At 41.6% G+C, this 20,650-nt stretch overlaps 1 protein-coding gene across 4 annotated transcripts in view; it reads right to left on the reverse strand.

Annotated features, from left to right (window-relative positions):
- The window catches only part of CNTNAP4 (contactin associated protein family member 4), a 284,841-nt gene that overhangs the window by 85,818 nt on the left and 178,373 nt on the right, over positions 1-20,650 (reverse strand). For all 4 annotated transcript variants that reach the window (XM_084757092.1, XM_084757091.1, XM_084757093.1 and 1 more), the window contains 3 exons: positions 16,572-16,721; positions 10,104-10,275; positions 2,295-2,401 (listed from right to left, as the gene is read on the reverse strand). In XM_084757092.1, coding sequence (XP_084613218.1) covers positions 2,295-2,401; positions 10,104-10,275; positions 16,572-16,721 — 429 coding nt within the window. The remainder of the gene's footprint in view (positions 1-2,294; positions 2,402-10,103; positions 10,276-16,571; positions 16,722-20,650) is intronic.

The following is a 20,650-nucleotide window of genomic DNA, read 5'->3' on the forward strand; positions in this document are numbered from 1 at the left end:
GGAGGCCAGAAGCGTTGGCTCCCTCGGGAATGGAGTGGGAGAAGGCTGTGAGATGGCTCAGGAGGGCACCGGGGGCAGAATCCAGACCCCCTGCAGGAGCAGCACGCAGGCTCAACTGATGCATCTCTCCAGCCCCATACGGGAACTACTTTTGCTTTGAGGTTCACTGACTGGCTTCTATGACACGATGGTTATTTTCTAATCTACACCTTTTCTTTTTCAAAACAAACTCTTACTAGCAGTGCAGTCTAGCCTCCAAGCCATGATGCCCCTGCCTCAGCCTGCCAGCTGCTGGGATCCTAATGGGACCTTTTGGAAGGCTTCGTCTTTGCTTCTCCACCGTGACCAGATGTATCATTCTCACCCTGTTTCTTGGGACATGATTGACAAAAGCCCCTTTAGCTCCTTAATTTAAGCAACCCACTTGAGAGCCTAAGCTGTTAGTTTTTGAATCTCCTCATGGGCCACATGTCAAATGACCTTTTTATTTCCCACTCAAGTTTCTCCTCAGAGCTGTTTGTGTTTATAGTTACATTCAGTTATTAATAACAATGATGCAGAGTCAATTACAATGCATTTAATAGCTTTCAGATTTGAGTCATTTATTATAATGGAGATAGTTAATGATATTTTAAAAATTGAAATACACGGTCCCTCAATAGCTGAGTGACATAGTTGAATAATTTGGCCTCTGGTAACAGTTAGGTATGGTTTCATCTCCAGTGAGTATGATTATAAAATCGGAGGAGATACTACAATATATACAACCAATACCTGGCTATGACTCTTGAGAGACAGATAGGGCCAACATGATTTTTTGAGCGCAGTCCTCCCTACTCTTAAACTGGAGTTTCTTTGTGTTCTCTGTAGGGTTTTCCAGGTTTGAGAGCCTAGGACTCCGATTTCCACTCAAATAGTGACACAAAACAAAAGAGCTGTGCGGTTGACCTGCCCAAGGCTTAGTACTGAATACTCTTGCTTCATGTCAACCCCTGCTTCTGTGTCTCTCAGAATTTGAGTTATTACACGAAACAGTGTTGTGGGGAGGATAGCCATTTGGGTCGCTCCCTTATTGAACAAGTATTGAACAAGTGGACTGCAAAAATAACATGGGGCTTACAGCTTAAGTAAATATTTCAGTAGAAAAAAAAAAAAGGTACATGCTCTATAATACAGGAATATGTATGTGCTGTGACCTCCGGCTCTAAAGCATCCTCATTCGGCCTACACTCTTTAAGCAAACTTGAGAAGCCTATTAATATCCCTAAACTATACCATGAGTTAACTAGGCTAATAACAGTACTGACCTCAGAGGGCGATACCAGAATCAAATGAGTTAGCGTGCACAAAAATACTGCATTTACATTTGGAATTTAGAAAGTGCTCAATAAAATTAACTGTGATTGCTATAATAATTGTTGGTCCCACTTAATAATAATCAACCTCATTACACGGATCTTAGAGGAAAATTAGGTAAGACTGAAGGCTTGTGGTCCCCCAAAAGTTCACATTCAGAAGACTAATTCCTAGTAGGATGGTTTAAGGGTAGTACTTCCGGGGGGGGCGGTGAGGTCATGAGAGTGGAGACTTCATAATAGGCAATGGGACCAGTGAGAGTTATCACTCTTGAGGCTGTGTGAGAACACAGGGAGAGGATGACAGTCAGTGAACCAGTAGGCAGGCCCTCATCAGAAGCCACATCTTTGAACCCCACCCCCTGAACTTGAACTTCCAGCTACCAGACTGTAAAAAAAAAAATTTACACTGTACCTAAGCCAGCCAGTCGATGGTATCACTTATCAACAGCCCAATAGAATACCATTCTCTTGGACTGTACTTGAGTGACCCACTATACTAGAGCTTGTGCCAGGCCAGCCCATTCAACACTTCTCAGGATATCTTTATTATACAGAATCAACAGAGAGTCTGGTAACCGATCCTATTTCCACCTGTACTGTGCTTCTAGAAAGTTCAGAATCAAATGCTGTCCAGGTTAGGTCGCAGAAGATGTTCCCACAGGCTACATCTTAGTGTATTATTTTGTCATTGGCTATCTTTTGCTTTATGGACATATTTTGGTCCTTTCTGTCTGTTCGATCCCCTTCTTTCTTGTTTTATATTATATATTTCTACTTTGTTGGTTTTATGAAATGAGGTGTGAAATAGAAACTAGAAACCAAATGGATGCTGTGCATCCCGGTATAAGGTCACGCGGGTTGCCTAGGCACAGACGCCAGAGGAAACAATGAAAAGGAAGCAGAGGGCAGGAGAGCAAGCAGGTGTGTGTGGCTTACAGCTGTGACAAGTAGCTCCTGTGTACCCCGTGTTTGTGCAGTTACAATAGAAGGTGCTCCAAGACTGAGAACATTCGCCACCATGCTCACAAGAGTTGGGCAAGCACCTAGAAGAAAGAGAAGAAGCTGGTAATTATAATGAGACACCATAGAATATTGGTCATTCATATATGGTCATGTGTAACAACGATGTCGACCATGTAGGGAATGAAATCCACATGACCAGTGGTTGCACAGTCTGGTACCACAGAGCTTGACTCTCAGACGTAAACCTTGGGTCATTAAATGCCTTTGGGCTTGGCCGAATCTCCAGTGGCCCTGACTAATTAAGCATGGACACATCTCACCGTATCACAGCTCTTTATTTTCCCTGGGTGGCATGCTGTGGAGTCCATACCAGCCAGAATACCAATAGCTTACACGAAATAGCATTCCATCATTCTGAGTTACTATACTGCTTGAGAATGGGAAGAAGGGAGACCATTTGGGAAAGGATAGGGAAGAGGGAAGCAAGAGGAAAAGATGTCTTTATTCACTCAGTTGGCAGATCTAGACATGTCCAAGAATGCTCAGTATACATCCATACATGCTAAGCAGCGTTGGAGTGTTTTCTGGTGCTGAGCCTAACTCATGAAGACTGCCCCGATTATTAAATTTCCAAGACAAATATCTGCCCTACTAAAGAACTACCAAGCACAGTAGGTTTACCCATTTGAGGTAGCTCAGTTCCAACATTAAATCCCTATACATGCTTTTAATCACAACCTATGTTTGAGAAGCCATATCATGAATAATGTACTTTTAAAAACAGAGAACCATGTGAAACCAACAGGGAACAAAAAAGTGAGCCTAGCACATCATCTGATCTGACTCTAGGCTTTGAAAAGTTGTGTAGAGTCCAGATAGGTCAGCAGTCCAAAGACTAAACAATTGTGTTTAATCAAAATATTTCTTTTCAGTTTATATGTATCACTTTACCTTTTAAAAAATCATTGTATATATTTATTGAAAAGAGCATTATACTATGGATAATAAAACTGTTGTTTAATGAAGCAGATTAACATATATATCATCTCACATAGCTAGTTAATATTTTAAGGTTTTACTTTATTTTTAATTATGTGTGTGTTGGTGTGTGTGTGTGTGTGTGTGTGTGTGTGTGTGTGTGTGTGTGTGTGAATGCAGATGTCTGAAGAGGCCAGACGAGAGAATTGGGTTCTTGGGAGCTGGAGTTTCAGGTGGTTGTGGGCTACCCGAGACGGATGCTAGTAACCAAACTCTGTTCCTTACCATAAGTACTCCTTGCTTTTAACTGAAAAGCCACTTCTCCTGCCCCAAGTTACCTAATATGTCTCATTGTTTGTTTTTGGGGCAAAGAAAGCTACTTTTTAAAATCAAAGGATCAGGTATACCTTTAAATAAAGGGAGCATAGTGAAGGCTGTTCGAGACATAAGGGAGAATCTTAGGAGAAGTTCAGGACCTTCTGCTGTAGCCTGAAAGAGCACAGGTAGATTAAAATGGTTCCAACGTTGTCTTCAGCTTGGATAAAAGCTAGCTGAGTTTCTTGCAGTCTATAGTCCCTGACCTGCCTGTCCTTACAGCATTTCCATTAGAAGACATTAAACTGTGAATTATCTCTTAGTCCCTTCTAGAAACAAATCTTTTCCAACTTCTTACCAGTTTTCTGGTCCAGGAAGGGCTCTCTGAAGGAGAGATCAGGCTACACCTTTGAGATGCTGGGATGGAAATATCAATAACAGGACCTCTACTCCTTATCTCCATGGAAAGATAGGAACCTAATAAATTTTCCCTAAATACTGTATGGCAAACAGATGTGACATAATTTCGGTGACAATCAACTGCTAGGAAATAAATCCTCGTTGAATTGTCTGGACCTGAGGCAGGATGGAAGATGGAAGAAAGCAAGAGCCCTGGAAGGAAAGAAGCTCCTTGTCCTGAAATCTGTCTGGTTTTCTGCTGAGTAAGAGTCAAGAAATTTGAATACAACTGACGCTATCAACATTCCATACAGAGGACCAGCAAGATGGCTCAGAGGCTAGATGGTCCCAGAGGCATCAGGCTGCCAAGCCGGTGGCCTGTTTGATCTCTCAGGACCCACACTATGGAAGAAGAGACTTGACTCTTTGAAGTTATCTTCAGTCCTTAACATGAACAACAAACATGCATGTGCACACACACACACACACACACACACACACACACAATTTTAATTTTAAATTTTTTCTATAATTCTTACTTTTATAGATACATCCCAAATGAAGGGCTGAAATGTGCTTATGTAGGGCCAACATAAGTGTAACTGTATGTACATTGCTCTATTGCTCTCTTCTCTTTCTCTTCCCTCATCCTAAATAACACAACTGCTCTCTCTCTCTCTCTCTCTCTCTCTCTCTCTCTCTCTCTCTCTCTCTCTCTCTCTCTCGCTCTCTCTGCCTCCCCCCTCTCTCTCCCTCCCTCTCTCTCTATGCTTGTACTTACATCTTAGATGTATTGTCCATATGTGTCTCTTTCTCTCTAAACACCAACACTTAGATATAAGTTTGTACCAGTGCTTCCTCCCTCTTAATAAACTCATTAGCTCTGTTTCACGTTTCACTCTGACTTACACCAAATTCCTTTCAGCAGCATAGTCAAAACGCTAGTTTTGCCAGAATGGAGGTCTCTAAGGTAGCTGTTCCCCAGGCTACTGCTGGCAGTGCTGGGCTATGTCTTCTCACTGTTGCTAGCATCACATTTTTCAAACTCTTTATGTGTGTGGTCCATGTGTGTGATGTGGTGTGTCCATATTCTATATGCATTTGTGTCTGCAAACACACATGCACATGCATGCAGATATGTGCAGAGACCAAAGGGTAACCCAGGGCCTTTTCTTGATCGCTCATTCGTCTTTGTTTTTGTGAGTCACGGTCTCTGACAGAAGCCACAGTCATCAAGTGGGCTAGACTGGCTGGCCAATGAGCTCTGGGGACCCATTTGTCTTTGACCCACCCTCACACGAAATGCTGAGGTCCCTGAGGCATGCCACTGTGCCTGGCCTTTCACTGAAGTGCTGTGGATCTAAGCTAAGTCCTCACGCTTGTGAGGCGAACTCTACAGACTGAGCCATCTCTAACGTCACCTTTTTAATTTTTTTAAAAAATTTGTTCACTTCACACCCCAACTGTAGTCTCCTCCCTTGTCCCCTTAAGGTCCCACCCTCTAACCTTCATCCTCCTCCCTCCTCCTCTAGTCCTCAGAAAGGGGAGCCCTCCTTCCCTACCATCTGACCCCAGCCTATCAAGTCTCATCTGGACTGCCTGCATCCTCTTCCTTTGTGGCTTGAATGAAAATGACAGCAATATCTTTTGCTTTAGAGGTGCTATAGGAGCAATTTTCCTAACACAGGTAAAGTACCAAGAACAAAAGACATTTGGGAGCTTCTAGTTTAGGCTCAAAGGGCCGATCAGGCTACTGCTGCCTTTCTGGGTTTAGAATGAATAATATATTGAGACCAAAGATTCCAATGCTCTCATCCATTTTCAATTAAATAAAAAAATAAAAAGCCACCGAGCCTGCCAGAACATATTTGTGATGGGATGTCATCCTCCCCCTTTATCAGAACTGAAGAGGGAGCTTGATGTTTTGCTTATAGGCTTTTTACAATGTTAACTGAAAATAGTGTTATTGATTTTTTTCCCTTGATTAAAAAAATAGATGCCCACTCTACACAGAAGAAAACAATCCAGGACAGAAGAAGAGAGGTCATCTGCAGTCTCACAGTCTAGAAAGCCTCACTACAAACAAACACAACCTTGTATTCACAAATACAGCAACACCGCCCCCCCCCCCATTTTTGGTAGAGGATTGCTGACATAGGGCCTCACTCTATAGCTCTACCTGTCCTAGAATTTACTATGTAGACCAGGCTAGCCTCCAAGTCACAGATACCTGCCTGCCTCTCACTCCGACCCTCAAATGTTCGTGCCACTAGACCTGGCACATGAATACAATCTTAAAGTAATTCTTTAGAATCTGCTTTTCGGGATCCAAAATAAAGAATGTGTATATATGTCTGTACTCCTTAATTTCATTCATATTTTAGTATTATTATAGATTTTCAGGAATCCATTCAAACACACTATCATGATTTATTTAATTTTTAAGCATTTCAACCTAGTGACAATCTAGTAAAAAAAAAAAAAAAGAACACTTAAAAATACTAAAACGGTAGTAATCTTAGTTTATAATCAAATCAGAAAAGGACAGAGGTGACCTTTCTTTAAAAGATCTCAACACCATTTTTAAAAAGGACAGATTTGATGTTTTTTCCTAAGATCCAAACAAAAACAAAATCTCTAATTGTCTTGGTACACCAGTTGTTTCCCTTTCATCTTCTCCAGAAGGCTAACTGGATCCCCCTCCTTTTGTTTTCAGTTCAAATTTGTCAGATGAGGCTTTTCACATTTGTAGGTAAAATGTGAAAGACTGAACTGTGACTTTTACTGAATGTATTCTATGGTAATGTTTGCCGCCCTGTAACCTATGGCAATCTGCACTGCATGCTAGGGTTCCTGTTTTCACCAAGGCCTCTAAACAATTGCATTGCACACTTCCCTTTTTGCTAGCCCCTCCAATACAAAGTAAAAACAATCTGTCAACCCATTTTTCTCAGTCTTCTAAAGCTTTCTCTTAGACATTTCCAGCACTATTTTCATTGTATGTGACTTTGAACAAACACCTCCATCGACATACCTAAACCTGAAGTGACAGGCAAAATTTTCATTTAGCCAGATTCTCTGTCCAGCACAATTTCAATTTCAAAGGCTTTCATAGGGTGTAATGCTTGGCTACAATGAATGATATTGAATTTAGATCTAGAACATTATTACATTCAAGGGAACTAAACATTAGCTCCCTGTAGGTCTCACATCCTCACAACAGTAATGAGAACTGCCCCCTTGTACAACTCACTCACCAAGCTACTCCCCACAAAGCCATGCTCTCTGTGCCACAAGAGATAGAAAGATTATCTTCCAATGCCAACAAATAAACCCACATGAGAGCACAGAGAGACTCAAGAGGCTTATGGTCTTCCATGGAAAAGAGGAGAGCAAGAGGACGATGGAGAGAGACCCAATCAGTGGATGAGCCTTGCTGGAAGACAGCACAGTGAACCGTTGGGGTGAAATGCCAGTGATCAGCCACTGCCTATGAATTGCAAAGCATAGAGCACGTAAAGCAAGGAGGTAAGGTGCTGGGTGACTGAGGCCACAGGGATCTTGTCAAAACATTCTCCTAGTTCTTTTGTTGCTGTTGCTGTTGTTGCTGCTGTTGCTGCTCCTGATGCTGGTTTGGTTTTGTTGGGACACGGTTTCTCTGTGTAACCCTGGTCGTCCTGGCTCATTTTGCAAACCAGGCTAGCCTCAGTGACTCACCTGACTCAGCCTCTCAAGCGCTGCGATTAAAGGCTTGCACCACCACCCTTGGCCATGCTCCTAGTTCTTAAAGAGGTCTCTATAGCCTGATGTCATTTCAGACTAAGTATAGACCTCCCACTCTCACTGAACGGTAGCTGGTGCCAACGTCTAGGATAGTGACCTCCTCTGGTCTCTTGATATTCTTAAAGAATTGATAACAAAAGTCATCTAAACACTTTCACCCAAAAAAGTGGCATAGTTCTAAGCAACTTATTAAGTACTTGCATGCTCACACCTGCTAGGGGTGTCCCAGCAACACGCTAGGTTTCTGCTGCTGATTCGGGGACAGAGACAGCTGCTGATCCTGCCATCCTGGCCCTGTTCCCTTAGTCATCAGAGTCTGTGGACTTAGGACAACCCTGGTTCATGTCCTCAGAGGATGAAGAAATCACTCCCAGATGAGAGGGTGTACCGGGTGACTGTGTGAGAAAGATGTGTGTATGTGAAAGGCACGGGGATGGCTTTATTGAGTGTGGGGGTGAGAACGGTACAGATATGTGTTTATGGATGCGTGGAAATGGACATGGCTATAGTAGAGTGAGGGTTTTGTGAGGAGTCTTCACTCATGGGACTGAGGATGAGTGAGTGTGTGTGTGCATGTGTGTGTGTGTGTGTGTGTGTGTGTGTGTGTGTGTGACAGTGCATAAAGACCATACGAGTTTAAAGTGCACGAGTGAAGTGACATACGCACCCATGTCTTTGTATGTACGCCATTTTGTGGAACTCTGATCCTACTTAATCTCAGTTACACCTTTTAAAAAGTAAAACAAAACAAAACAAAAAGATTGTTTTATATTACATTCCTGCCGAATTTTATTGCTACCACTTATTTTAAATCATAATTTATTAAACCGTTAAGTGGTCCATTTATTACGTGTGTGGGGAAAGCTTCACCACCCATAATGCTAACGTGCACCGGTAATGCTGCATGGCACGGCAGGGATGCAGTACTGACTCCCCCTGCCTTTGGGGATGTGCTCTATGTTCTCTCACCCACCTTAACCCTTCCGTGCATCTAGCTCCCTATTTCTCACACACTCTCACTGTCAAGATTTTGGCAGGGTATATTTAAACACCCATAAGCATTAAATGTTTAGCTCAGGGTCTGGTATATGGAGTTAAATTTGCAATGGCGTGACATTGCATCAACTTCAGTAATTAAAATTAGCAGCCTTGGTTACAGAGCACGGCTGGTATGACTCCTTCACTGCAGTTGCCCAGGCCTACCTACAGCTTTTTAATTATTGGTGACCGTTGGTTATGTCGGAAGTTGCTCATCCTCTACAATTATCTCTTGAATCCTGCCTTGCTATGCCCTGTGCCCATGCTCCAGCAGAGCATCAATACAGGACCCCAAGCGTTCCTAGGGTGAGTGATTCTCCTGCTCCCACACAGAAGACAGTCATGGGCCGTGACTGTGAACACTAGAATAAGTTCGAGTCATGCCCCTGACTCCAAATATATCCAACTGTCAGGGTTGCCAAAGGCAGCTTGATAACCAACCACACATGTGTCTGATTTACTAGTAGCTAATAGCTAATTTTACTGTGGGTGACATAGTGTATTGAGTTTAATGACATGGGTTTTTTTGGTATATGTATGACCATCTAGAACCATAGCAGGGCAGGGGAAATGGCCCAGGCATGGTGACCTGAGTTTAGAGTCTCATAACTCACATAAAATTGGATGCAACATGGTAGCATGTCATAAACCTAGAAGTCCTACAGGAGATTGAGAGGCAGAGACAAGAGTGTCCCTGGAGGCTCACAGTCCAGATCGCAAGAGACCCTGACTTAAGCAGGATACAGGGAAAGAAGGGACATCCCTGGTTGTTCTCTAACCTCCACATGCATAGCATGACATATTTGTGTGCCCATGCTCACACACACACACACACACACACACACACACACAGAGAGAGAGAGAGAGAGAGAGAGAGAGAGAGAGACAGAGACAGAGAGACAGAGACACAGAGACAGAGACAGAGACAGAGAGACAGAGAGACAGAGAGAGACAGAGAGAGAGGATTTAAAAATAAATAAAATCAAACCATAATATCATGAGCTTTGTAGGTTGGCAGATGTTTATGTATAATTAACACAGTCATATATTGTACCTACTACTACTACTGCTACTACTACTATTATATTATTGTTGTTGTTATCATTATTATTATTATTATTATTATTATTATGTGAAATATGTTATATAAAGCAATTGCTATATTTGTTTATTTTTAATGTAGATACAAAGCACGTTGGGTATAACATAACAGGGAGAAAATATATATATAAAATTTTGTTATAAAAATTTTGAACAGGCTGTCCTTACCTGTCTGAGATGCCACATGAGTCTATCTGAAGGTCACTGAAGTTGCCAAGGGAACCCTGCTGGACTGCAATCAGATCTACCATTTTTTTGTTGATGGAGATGAGTCTCATACATCCTTGAAACCCACCTAGTGGGCTCTTACACTTGGATCCAAAGCTTTTGTCTGGACAACCTGGTAAGGGCAAACCAAAGAAGAGCCACTGTGCATTGTAAGAAATCAGTATTCAAGATCCCAGCAGAATTTATAAGGAAAAATAAATAAATAAAACAGACATTTGGTTATCCCCTGCATTTGAGGAGAGAAATAAGCCTACTGGAATCATTATTAGTTTCATCTACATGCAAAGTATTTTCTTTATTTCTATAGGATTCAAAGGAAGTCTCTGCAGTTACAATAATTGTGTGCACCAATTTAGCTTGATCTAAATTTAGAAGTTCAGCTATTGGCTCCAAAATCCTAAGTGTGCCAGCCAGCAATGTCAAGTCTTCTAGAACTTAAGCATGGAATTTAGTCTTTAGAGGGAAAACTCAAAACATAAACTAAGATAAGTGAGCACTGAAGACAAGAAAAGATAAATCGATAATAATGAAATGCCTTTGTACTTAAAGTTAACTCTCTGAGAAAGGAGATATATTGACCTGATATAAAATTACTCATTCTTTATTTGATTAAATACTTTATTTCCTTATACACGTAAGAGCCACATATATATATTTGACAAATACAAATGGCTAAATGTCAAAAGACACTTTACTGTTTGATTGTATTTATTCTTTGGCTCGGCAAAGAATGTTCTCTTTGTGCTGGTTTTTTTTTCTAACATTTAAGATTTGTTCTCATTATTTAAATAACAAATATAATATTAACCATTACTGTCTGGCTTTAATGATGTTCTAAATGTTTATTCAAGTGAAGTAAATAATTTTATGGAGTATGAGCACATATATTTTACTTACATATTTCCCATCAATCTTTCTTTGCTGCTATGCCTGTCAGCCACCACTACAATTTCACAGAATTAGAAGGGTAGCAGAAACTTCTTAATTCCTCCATGCTAGTTTTCCACCTGGAAATTTCCATTACTATTCAATATTTTCACCAAGGATCCTTCTCTTGAATGCTTTCTTTTCCCAACAAAACACATTTCCTTGACAAGTAAAGGCCAACATTGTTTAAAACTATTAGCAGGCACTCTGAAATATGCTAGTCTGATTTTATGGAAATTTCAAAGTTTCCAATTTAATATATCAATAAAAGGTAATCACAGCTTTATGAGTAGTGATTTGAGGTACATAGTAATATGTACACTTTCAATAATTAAAATTCTTCTGGACCATAGTGCACTGTTGAATAACTATATCATTTGATGGAAACGTTTCCCAGAGGGAAGAGGGAGGCTCACAACCATAGAAAAGTTGTGAGATCTACTCCTCCCCCAGGTCATATAAGTGGGAAGGAAATTGCCAGGGAGGGGGGCTCTGGGGGAGCTGCCTGGGAGTTGTGAAAGTAATCCTAGGAATACACATCAATGGGCTATCATCCATGTTGCAGTAAGCATCCTGCGATGCAGCTACCTTTGAACCACCAATGTTCCTGTAAGGACCCCTCTAAAACTCATGAGCTACACTTGGATTGAATAATTTCTTTGGTCTGTTGTAGGTGTCCTATTGAGAGCAAAGGAGCCTTTGCTCATTTTCCCCAGTAAGAGCCACACAGCATACATGCTTAGCACAACTTCTCGAAGATGACCTATTACCCAATTAAAAATAGCAGAATGAAGAAGAGAGGCTCACAGTTCAAGAACACTTAATAGTTCTCTTACACCAACTATGTAAACTACTAGGCTACTCTCTTCTATGGTTGGTGTTGCCCAACACATCTCAAACTATTTCAGAATGGATGAGATCATACAGTAACAAGACACAACAAACTAAACCACAGAGAAAGATAATAAAAAGTGTAGAGAAACCCAAGAGACAGACCATGGGTACTTCATATTCCTGGATACAATCCTCATTAAGCAAGAAATTCCAATAACAAAGAAGTGTTTGATCAGGTTAGTCTCATCAGTCCTCTGCAGAGGCAACTATGGGTTAATATAATGCGATACTAGGGAGAATTTGAGCACTGAGCCCATTCAAGACAAAGGTTCTAAAGCAGGAAGACTGCTGGAGAAATTTTCAATGCTAAATTGATGGATGGATCCATTACCAGAGGCAGTCCTTGTGTTAAATACCTCTGGAGAAGACACATAAATTACCACGGTGTGCTGCTGTTCCAGAGGTGAAATGCCATTTCATGGCAGTGTGGCCTGGTCCTTGGATACCTGATGCTTGCTTTACACAGGGAGCCTGAGTGATCCTGAGCTCTAGTTAGCACCTCCAGTTTGTCATGTATGCTGTGCTGCCGGTCAAAAAGATGTCATAGAGGAATTTATAGAAATTAGACACTTGACTAGCCCCCCCCCACACACACACGGAGAACTGAGATTTAAAATATATGGCTTATAAATGATCAAAGCTGAGGGGCATCCCGCGGTGCTCTGAGTTCCTGAAATGCACTCACTTGAAAGAAGAATGGTTACAGGAAAAGAGAGCAGGAAACGGGTAAATAGTGGATCTTTTGTGTGGCATAAGGAGCTGTAGCCCTCCATCCTGACAGCCGACTGGACAGGCACTCTGAAGACTGCAGAGTGGAAACAGAAGCTAGGCTGTCGGGGGCAGACGAACTCTTGACTGTAGAGTCCAGACAGCTAGGTTAGCATGGCTGGGTTCTGACACCATCACTTTGAACTCACGGTTGAGTTTGGAGAAAAGCAAAGGAGAGTTTATGGAAATGTTTCTCAAAACATGGGAATTTTTTTTTCTAAAAATCTGGACGATAAACTGGCAAAGAATCAACTGCTTCACACCTGCATTCCATCTAGACAATCAATCCCCAGTGGTAAAGGGAGCCCTGTCCACACAGAAAAAGAAGGTGTTGATGGTGACCAACAGTGACGTGATGGTGGAGAGGGACACAAAGCTTTCAGCTGGAAATGTCAAGCGTGTGTTCTTCCCATTGCTACTACTAGCCTAACAGTCAAGACAGCACAGCACCTTAGGGGACACCTACCTCACCTCTTCCCCAAACATACCTTTGCCAATGATCCCCAGAGCTTTTCAAGGAAAGATGTGGTGATCATTTAAAACCCTCTGCCTTGAATGTCCTGGGACACAGACTTCCCAGTCCCCAAATCCTAAGAAATCTGCTTTCTGGACTGAACTACTCAACCGGGCCCTGCAAGCATGAAGCCAATCCCTGAAAATGTCAGTACAGCTAGGACCTTTCAGGGTAGATAGTAAAGGGACTTGGGGTTGAGGTTTCCTGTGGAAGCTCCATAAAATATCTTTTTAGGAATATCATAAATGGTTATACGTTTATAAGGAACAAGAAAATAAAAAATGAACTCTGAATCAGGTAGTGGCCATCTAGGCTCAATCCTAGAGGGACAAATATGTATGATAAACTTAGTCCTTTTAAAGCAAAAGTAAGCATGAGAAGATGTGAGTTTTTAAAATGTCATTGTCCTTGGTTACTGCAATAGTAGTAAACATTGAACCCCTACTCTGATCTAGCCAATGGACAGGACATTCTCCACAGTTATGTGGAGAGCAGGGATTAACTCTGACATGAATTCAGGTACCCCATATTTGACGACCTCCCCTTCGTGGGGAGCCCTGGTGGCACTCAAAGAAAATATAAGCAGGCACCAAGATGAGACTTGATAGCCTGTGACCATAAAGTGGGGGAGGAGATCCCCCTCGGTTATGGACCTAGGAGAGGGGTGGGAGGGAGAGAGGAACGGGAGGATACAAGTAATGGGATAACAACTGAGTTGTAGTCTGAATAAATTAATAAAAAAAGAAAACATAAAAAAAATTTTAAAAATGTCACTGTACAACAATGAGGAACAGAGTTCAAATCCCCAGCATCCAGATAAGAATCTAGTCATGGCAGTGTGTATACATTTTACCTAAGTACTACAGAAGGATCATTGGAGCGTGCTGGATGAGAGCCTCTCTCCAGGTTCAATGAGAGACCATGCCTCAGGGGAATAAAGTGGCGAGCCGTAAGATAGGATGCCTAACATCTTTCTTAGACCTCCACACATGTATCAGTGGGTACCTGCCCCTGTATACACATATGTGGTGTGGGTGTGTGGGAGTAGGGTGGCATATGTGCACTGCATTCACACATGCATGCACACAAATACACAAAAGTCATTGGTATTCTTTCAAATGTATATATGTCTAAAAGATGGACAATAAAGGAAATGCGATGTGGGGTACACAGAAAAGCTCTGTATAACCTTGTAATATTTCAGTAAATCTTGGTGTAACCAAACCATTTTAGAATAGTATAGAGTGTGACATGTTTATCATAATAAACAAAAATTACAGCATGCATATACTTCACTCTAAAATATTACAGTGTGAATAAATACAATAGCTAGAGAAAATGGATAAAATAGCCAAGTGTTACTAAATTTGAACATAAAGGACATAAAACACTGTATGAAAGACAATCCTATTATCATGATTTATTAACAGTTTTATCCAGACTTCTAATTTTATTTTTTATCCTTTACAACATGCTTGGTGTTGCATGGTTTTGGTTTTTTTTTTAATTTTTAATCTCTTTCACTGTTCTAAATGTTTTCCTTTGGACTGAAAGCTCTGGGTTAGCTTTTTACTATATACATCACTGTCGATTAAAAGACTACATTCCAATTGGTTATCATGAAAGCCATCATGTTTTGTAAAACAGCTTAGGCCAGAACAAATCTCACTCTGAGAAACAATTATATCATTGGAAATTGTAGCCTTCCGTTGCGTTTGCAGTGGTGGACTACAGAGGTTTCGCTTCTCTAAGGCTATGTTTTAAGTCGTGTATACACATATGTTTCTGTGTGGTGTGTGTATGTGAGTGCAGGAACCTGCAGACATCAGAAGAAGGAAGCTAGGTACATGAACTGCAGTTATACGTGCTGCTAGCAACCCTGTGGGTGCTGAGAACTGACTTGGGTCCTACGCAAGACAGAGAGTGCCCTTAACCACTAAGAAATCTCTCCAGCTACTTGTTTTTGTTTTCCTTCTTTCACATTTTTGTTTTGTTTTATTTTTTTCCCTAATTTGCATTTAACCTCTGGTGACTTGGTCAGTGTTTTTATAACAATTCTTAGAAAATAATTTGCATCTTGTTGGTAATTAACCAAGATTGAAAATCATTCTGCAGATCAAAAACTGTGATTCTAGAATCACTTACCAACTTTAAGATTTATTTCAGCCAGGGGTGGTGGCACATGCCTTTAATTCCGGCACTCAGGAAAGCAGAGGCAAAAGCAGATTGCTGTGAGTTCAAGACCACTGTGATCTACAGAAAGCAAGTCCAGGACCACTAAGGCTGCACAGAGAAACCTTTTCTCAAAAACCCAAATAAATAAATAAATAAATTTTTAAAGTGTGTGTGTGTGTGTGTGTGTGTGTGTGTGTGTGTGTGTGTGTGTATGTGTGTACACATTAAAGGTGTGTGTACACATCAAGTTCCCTAGATCTGGAGTTACATGCATTTATATGGTATCTGATCTGAGTTAAACCCTGATTCTCTATAAGGGCACCCTTAACCACTGAGGCATCTCCCTGGCCCCAGAAGACCTTACTAAACTTCAGCCAAGCAATTACCAATCCATGGTAATAAAGAAAAACGCTACGGTATAGTTGAGTCTTGCAACTGAACTGTACTCCTTATGTCAAAGAGTCTAATGTTTTCATTACAGTTGAAAGAAAAAAACACTCATTCTCGTGCCCCAAGTCTGCTTTTCCAAGCATTTATTTCAGTCAACCATCTACACGATGGCTAAACACTTCATTTATTCTGGTTCTCTAAGGAAAAGACTGATGCTGCTCTCCCGGTTTTATCAAATGCACCAGTATATTTGTTTTTCTTCAACAAAGAGACTGAGTTGCTATGACTAATTATATTAAGTTATTTGTCCAGTGGCAGAACGTTGCTTTCTGCACCAGGCAGTGAGGAAGCAGTAAGGACACCCTAGGGGGGGCTAGGAGTCAGATCAGAAAAACACCACGAAGATATCAACCCATCAAATCGGAAGACAATGTACGGGGAGGGCCATTTAACGCTAGGAAAATCTAACAAGGCTTGGAGATAAGAATTAAAAAAAGTGACCTACTTAAAATAAATCCCTTTATAGAAACTGCAAGCATAAAGAAGCCTGCCTTGTAGGAATTCATTTTAGGTCATAATTTGTCATTTTGATCCACGCACCATTTCCATGTTTAAAGAGAGTTAAAAATTAGTCCTAAGGGTTAGCACTGCTTGAAACATGAGAGATGTCATCCCCAAGACACAGAAACAAGAACACAGATATGATCCAAACGGCCACGTGATCTGACTCTTGTTCTTACCTCCAAAATAAAAGATGCCTCCTGAATTAACTTGCTCAGACCCTAGCCAAGGAGAAACAGGAGTCACGTGGCCATCCACAACCACACTCAGGTGGTTCCTTTTAGCAGACAAGGAGACAGAGTGCCATTGACCATCATCCAAGCTGGCACCTGGGATGAAGACACAGAGGAACACAGAAGCAGTGGCTTGTCAGCATCAGTAGACACTTCAGATTGACTGCAATGCTTGCATATACTACAGAACCAACTTACCTGAGGGGGACACATTACAAGACACCCTTGAATGCCTGAAACCCAATATATACTGTGTCTTTTTCTGCATAGCCACGGTAAAATATGACTTACAAATTAGGCATAGTGAACCAGCAGTAACTCAGAGTAGAATAGAAAAGTATACTATATGCATCATTTAAATCCTATAAATTGCTTGTTTCTGGAATTTTCCATTTACTATTACTGTGGAAAGTAAAGCCTAGACTAGGAGATGCCATTTCAATTGTCCCCTATACCAAGTGTTAAGGATGTGCCTTTAATCCTACTACATGGGAGGATGGGTGATAAAAGACTTTGAATGCAACCCAGGCAACAAAGTAAGTGGAGGGAGGGAGGGAGGGAGGGAGGGAGGGAGGGAGGGAGGAAGAGACAGAGGCATACAATCTTAGTTTAATCTATGTGGGATTCTTTTGAAAGTCATTTAGAATATAATATAGTTTAAATTTCTTTATTGTTTGATAATTTCATGTAGGTATAAAGTGTGTTTTGATTAAACCTATCTCCCATTCTTTCCCTTAACTCCAACGACCACTTTTCCTCCCAATGACATATGTCCCTTTTTAAAAACCCACTAAGTCCACTTAATTGCTTGTGTGTACATGGGCTTAATTTTGAAGTTGTGGTCAATACCATCACAATAGGATAAGATCTTTCTCTCTCTCTCTCTCTCTCTCTCTCTCTCTCTCTCTCTCTCTCTCTCTCTCTCTCTCTTCCTCCCTCCTTCCCTCTCTTCCTCCCTCCCTCCCTCATGCATTCTCTCAGTGCTTTGTGCTTAACATACACAATTCTAATTAGGCTCACAATTTTATATAAATTTAATGTTGCCGTCATAAGAACCAAGGAGTTTCCACTAAAACACGGGCTCTATCTCTTCCTAAGGCGACACTCGTGTCATTGTCCTTCCTCTCAAAGGCAGTTACAACTACAATGGCTGTGTCCAAGGCTAAACAAGAATAGGGAAGCTGAACTCTCTGTGGTGGCTTAGCAAGTCACTCTTATAACCAGAGAACATCCCGATCAGTAAGCAAAGCACTATGGCCCCGTGAAGCCCAAGGAGTCACTTACAACTGCCTTATTATGCCGAGTGAGTTTCCCTCACAATCACTTTTTGAAAATATGCCAAAACTCTCTTCAGTTGCCCCACTGTTTTCTCGTGGATGTGCTGAAAGGGGCACAGATCCCCCCCAGGGTTGAAAGCACACTACTCTATCATGCAAGAAAATAACAGTTTCAGGATCCAACCCTGGATTGTTACATGAAAGGTACTCGGACACAGAAACGAGGGAGGCAGCCTGGATACTTCTTCAGGCATTTTCTGAGAAGGGATTCTACTTAGAAGATAGAGACTGGACTAAACTCATCAAATGTCCCCAATTGAGCTTTGTAGCATTTTCTTTAGGAGGCATCATGCAGAGTGATAACCCTTTACGTACTTAACCCATGAGAGCGGGTGCTTCTAGCTGCATTTCTGATCCCCATGTGTCCTCTATCCTATCTTACAAGAATAACTCCAATCTGTTACTCCTCCCTATGCTGCCATTCTTAGACTTTGCTTTTCAAAAACACCTATGCTGATAAAGTATCCATTTTCCAATCTATTCTACAATGATTGTGAGTGCATGAGTGAGTGAGTGAGTGAGTGAGTGAGTGAGTGAGTGAGTGAGTGTGTGTGCGCGCACACATGTCTGTGTCTGTGTGGGGGCAAGCATATATATGCCACATCATGCTCAGGGAGGTCAGAAAACCTCTGGTGTCAATCCTCCCCATCTACCTATTTGAAAGTCTCCTTGTTGTACGCTGTGTCATAGGCCAAGCTAACTGACTGGCTAACCACCGGGGACTCTCCCATCTTTGCCACCATCTTGCCATGGGAGCGTTAGTATTGCAGGCGCATGCTATCATGTCTGGCTTTATTAAGTGGGTTCAGGGGTTCAGACTTAAGCTCTCACTCTTGTTCCCTGAGTCCTTTATCCAATGACTCATCCCCTCCCCCAGCCTTGATTTTGTTTTCCTCTTCAGCCGCAGAGTTCCATATGTAGCCCAAACTGATTTCAAAATTGTAGTCACCCTGGCTCAGCCTACCAAGTGTTGGTATCCAAGGCGTGTGCCACCTCATCTGGCTTGCATAGTGATACGTTTATGCCATACAATAAAAGGAGTAACTATATTATCAAATGACACATAAATAGAGGTGTAGGGACTGAAGAGATGGCTAGTAGTTAAGAGCATTGTCTGCTCTCCCTGAGGACCAGGGATTGAGTCCCAGCACCCACATGTAACTCTGTAGCATATGTAACTCTGTATCTCCAGCCCCTGGGGATCTGATGCTCTCTTCTGACCTCTATAGGCCCTTTAGGCATAAGGTGTACAGGCACACATACAGACAAAACATCCATACACATAAAATAAAAACTGGAAATGAAACATTAAAGAACATAAGTCTACAGAGCTCTGTGTTTATGCTTGATGGGATATCTTTGTGTTGTTACTGTCTCTAAAAGCTTTATGTCTGCTTTCATGCAAGTCCTGCAGAGAGCCAGTGCTGGTCCAAATCATGCTTTGTGTGAGCAGTGCCCTGGGCATCTGCTGACTGGGCACAGGACAGAGTTAAACCAAAGGCTGGGGGAGGCCTTTGGAGCCCTACTTTCAATTAAGAAGCCAAGTCAGATTATGAACAAAAGATTGGCAGGACAACCCTCTCTACACTTTGGCACAGTTAACTGCATCTATTTAACAAGCCAGCAGGTTATGCACTGGGTCCACACTTTCAGAGAACCCTTTAGAAGGCTGGAATTTTGTGTAATTGACATCATTTATGCGTGGAGGAGACTTATAGCCTGCCAATGGCATGGATTGCTCAAATTAAAACAAGAATATCCCTAATATATTTCAACTAGCCCTATCTAGTAGCTCAGACTCTCTGTCTAATAAGAAGGGTCCCTTTTCAAATGCCACATTACTATTAAAGGAAGGGAAGGGATCATGTACTTTGTACTTTTCTCCTTGTTAATTATATGACCTTGCTCAATTCTAGTGCTACTTTATTAGTTATTTTCTCATCACTGTGATAGAATGCCTAAGAAAGGAAAGGTTTAGTAGAGTTTGAACGAGGGCTCAGTGGTTAAGAATGCTTGCTGCTCTTCCAGAGGACCCAAGTTCAGTTCCTAGAACCTGACCTTAGCAGGTCACAACCAACTGTAACTCTAGATGGCCTGATACCCTCTTCTGGCCTTTATGAGCACACACACACACACACACACACACACACACACACACACACACACACACATCCTTTTTAAAAGAAAAAGGGCTGTTTATACCTAGAAGGCATGGCATGGCAGAATTCCTGAGGATACGAATATATAGCTGAGATCATTTGCATCCCAGTAGAGGATTAAACAGCCGTCAGACCCAAAGTTGGGTAGAGTTATCGTCTTCAGTGGCCCAGACCCAATACCTCACTTCCTCCAGTCATGCCTCCAGCCTCAGAGTCTCCACAATCCAAACACAACCAGTACCTGGGGACCAAGACTCCTAACCCATTAGCCTGGAGAGGTGGGGAGATGTTGACATGCAAACCATAAACAGCCATCACTCATAATTCCTTTTCCATAGTTGGAATCAAGGCCAATGAGCCCCACTCGTTACAGTTTCCAGAGTGAGTGTATTGTTACTATATTAATGAAGTAATGTTTGCTATATGGCTATCGAGTGATTGTTCACAGGTGCCATTTGGTGTTTTCTATGTATTGTATAATTTATACTGCAGTAGGTATTACCCTTGTTTTAAGTATGGAGAAAAATGA

This window comes from Acomys minous (assembly GCF_964271855.1).
Source record: "Acomys minous genome assembly, chromosome: 14".
Lineage (NCBI taxonomy): Eukaryota > Metazoa > Chordata > Mammalia > Rodentia > Muridae > Acomys > Acomys minous.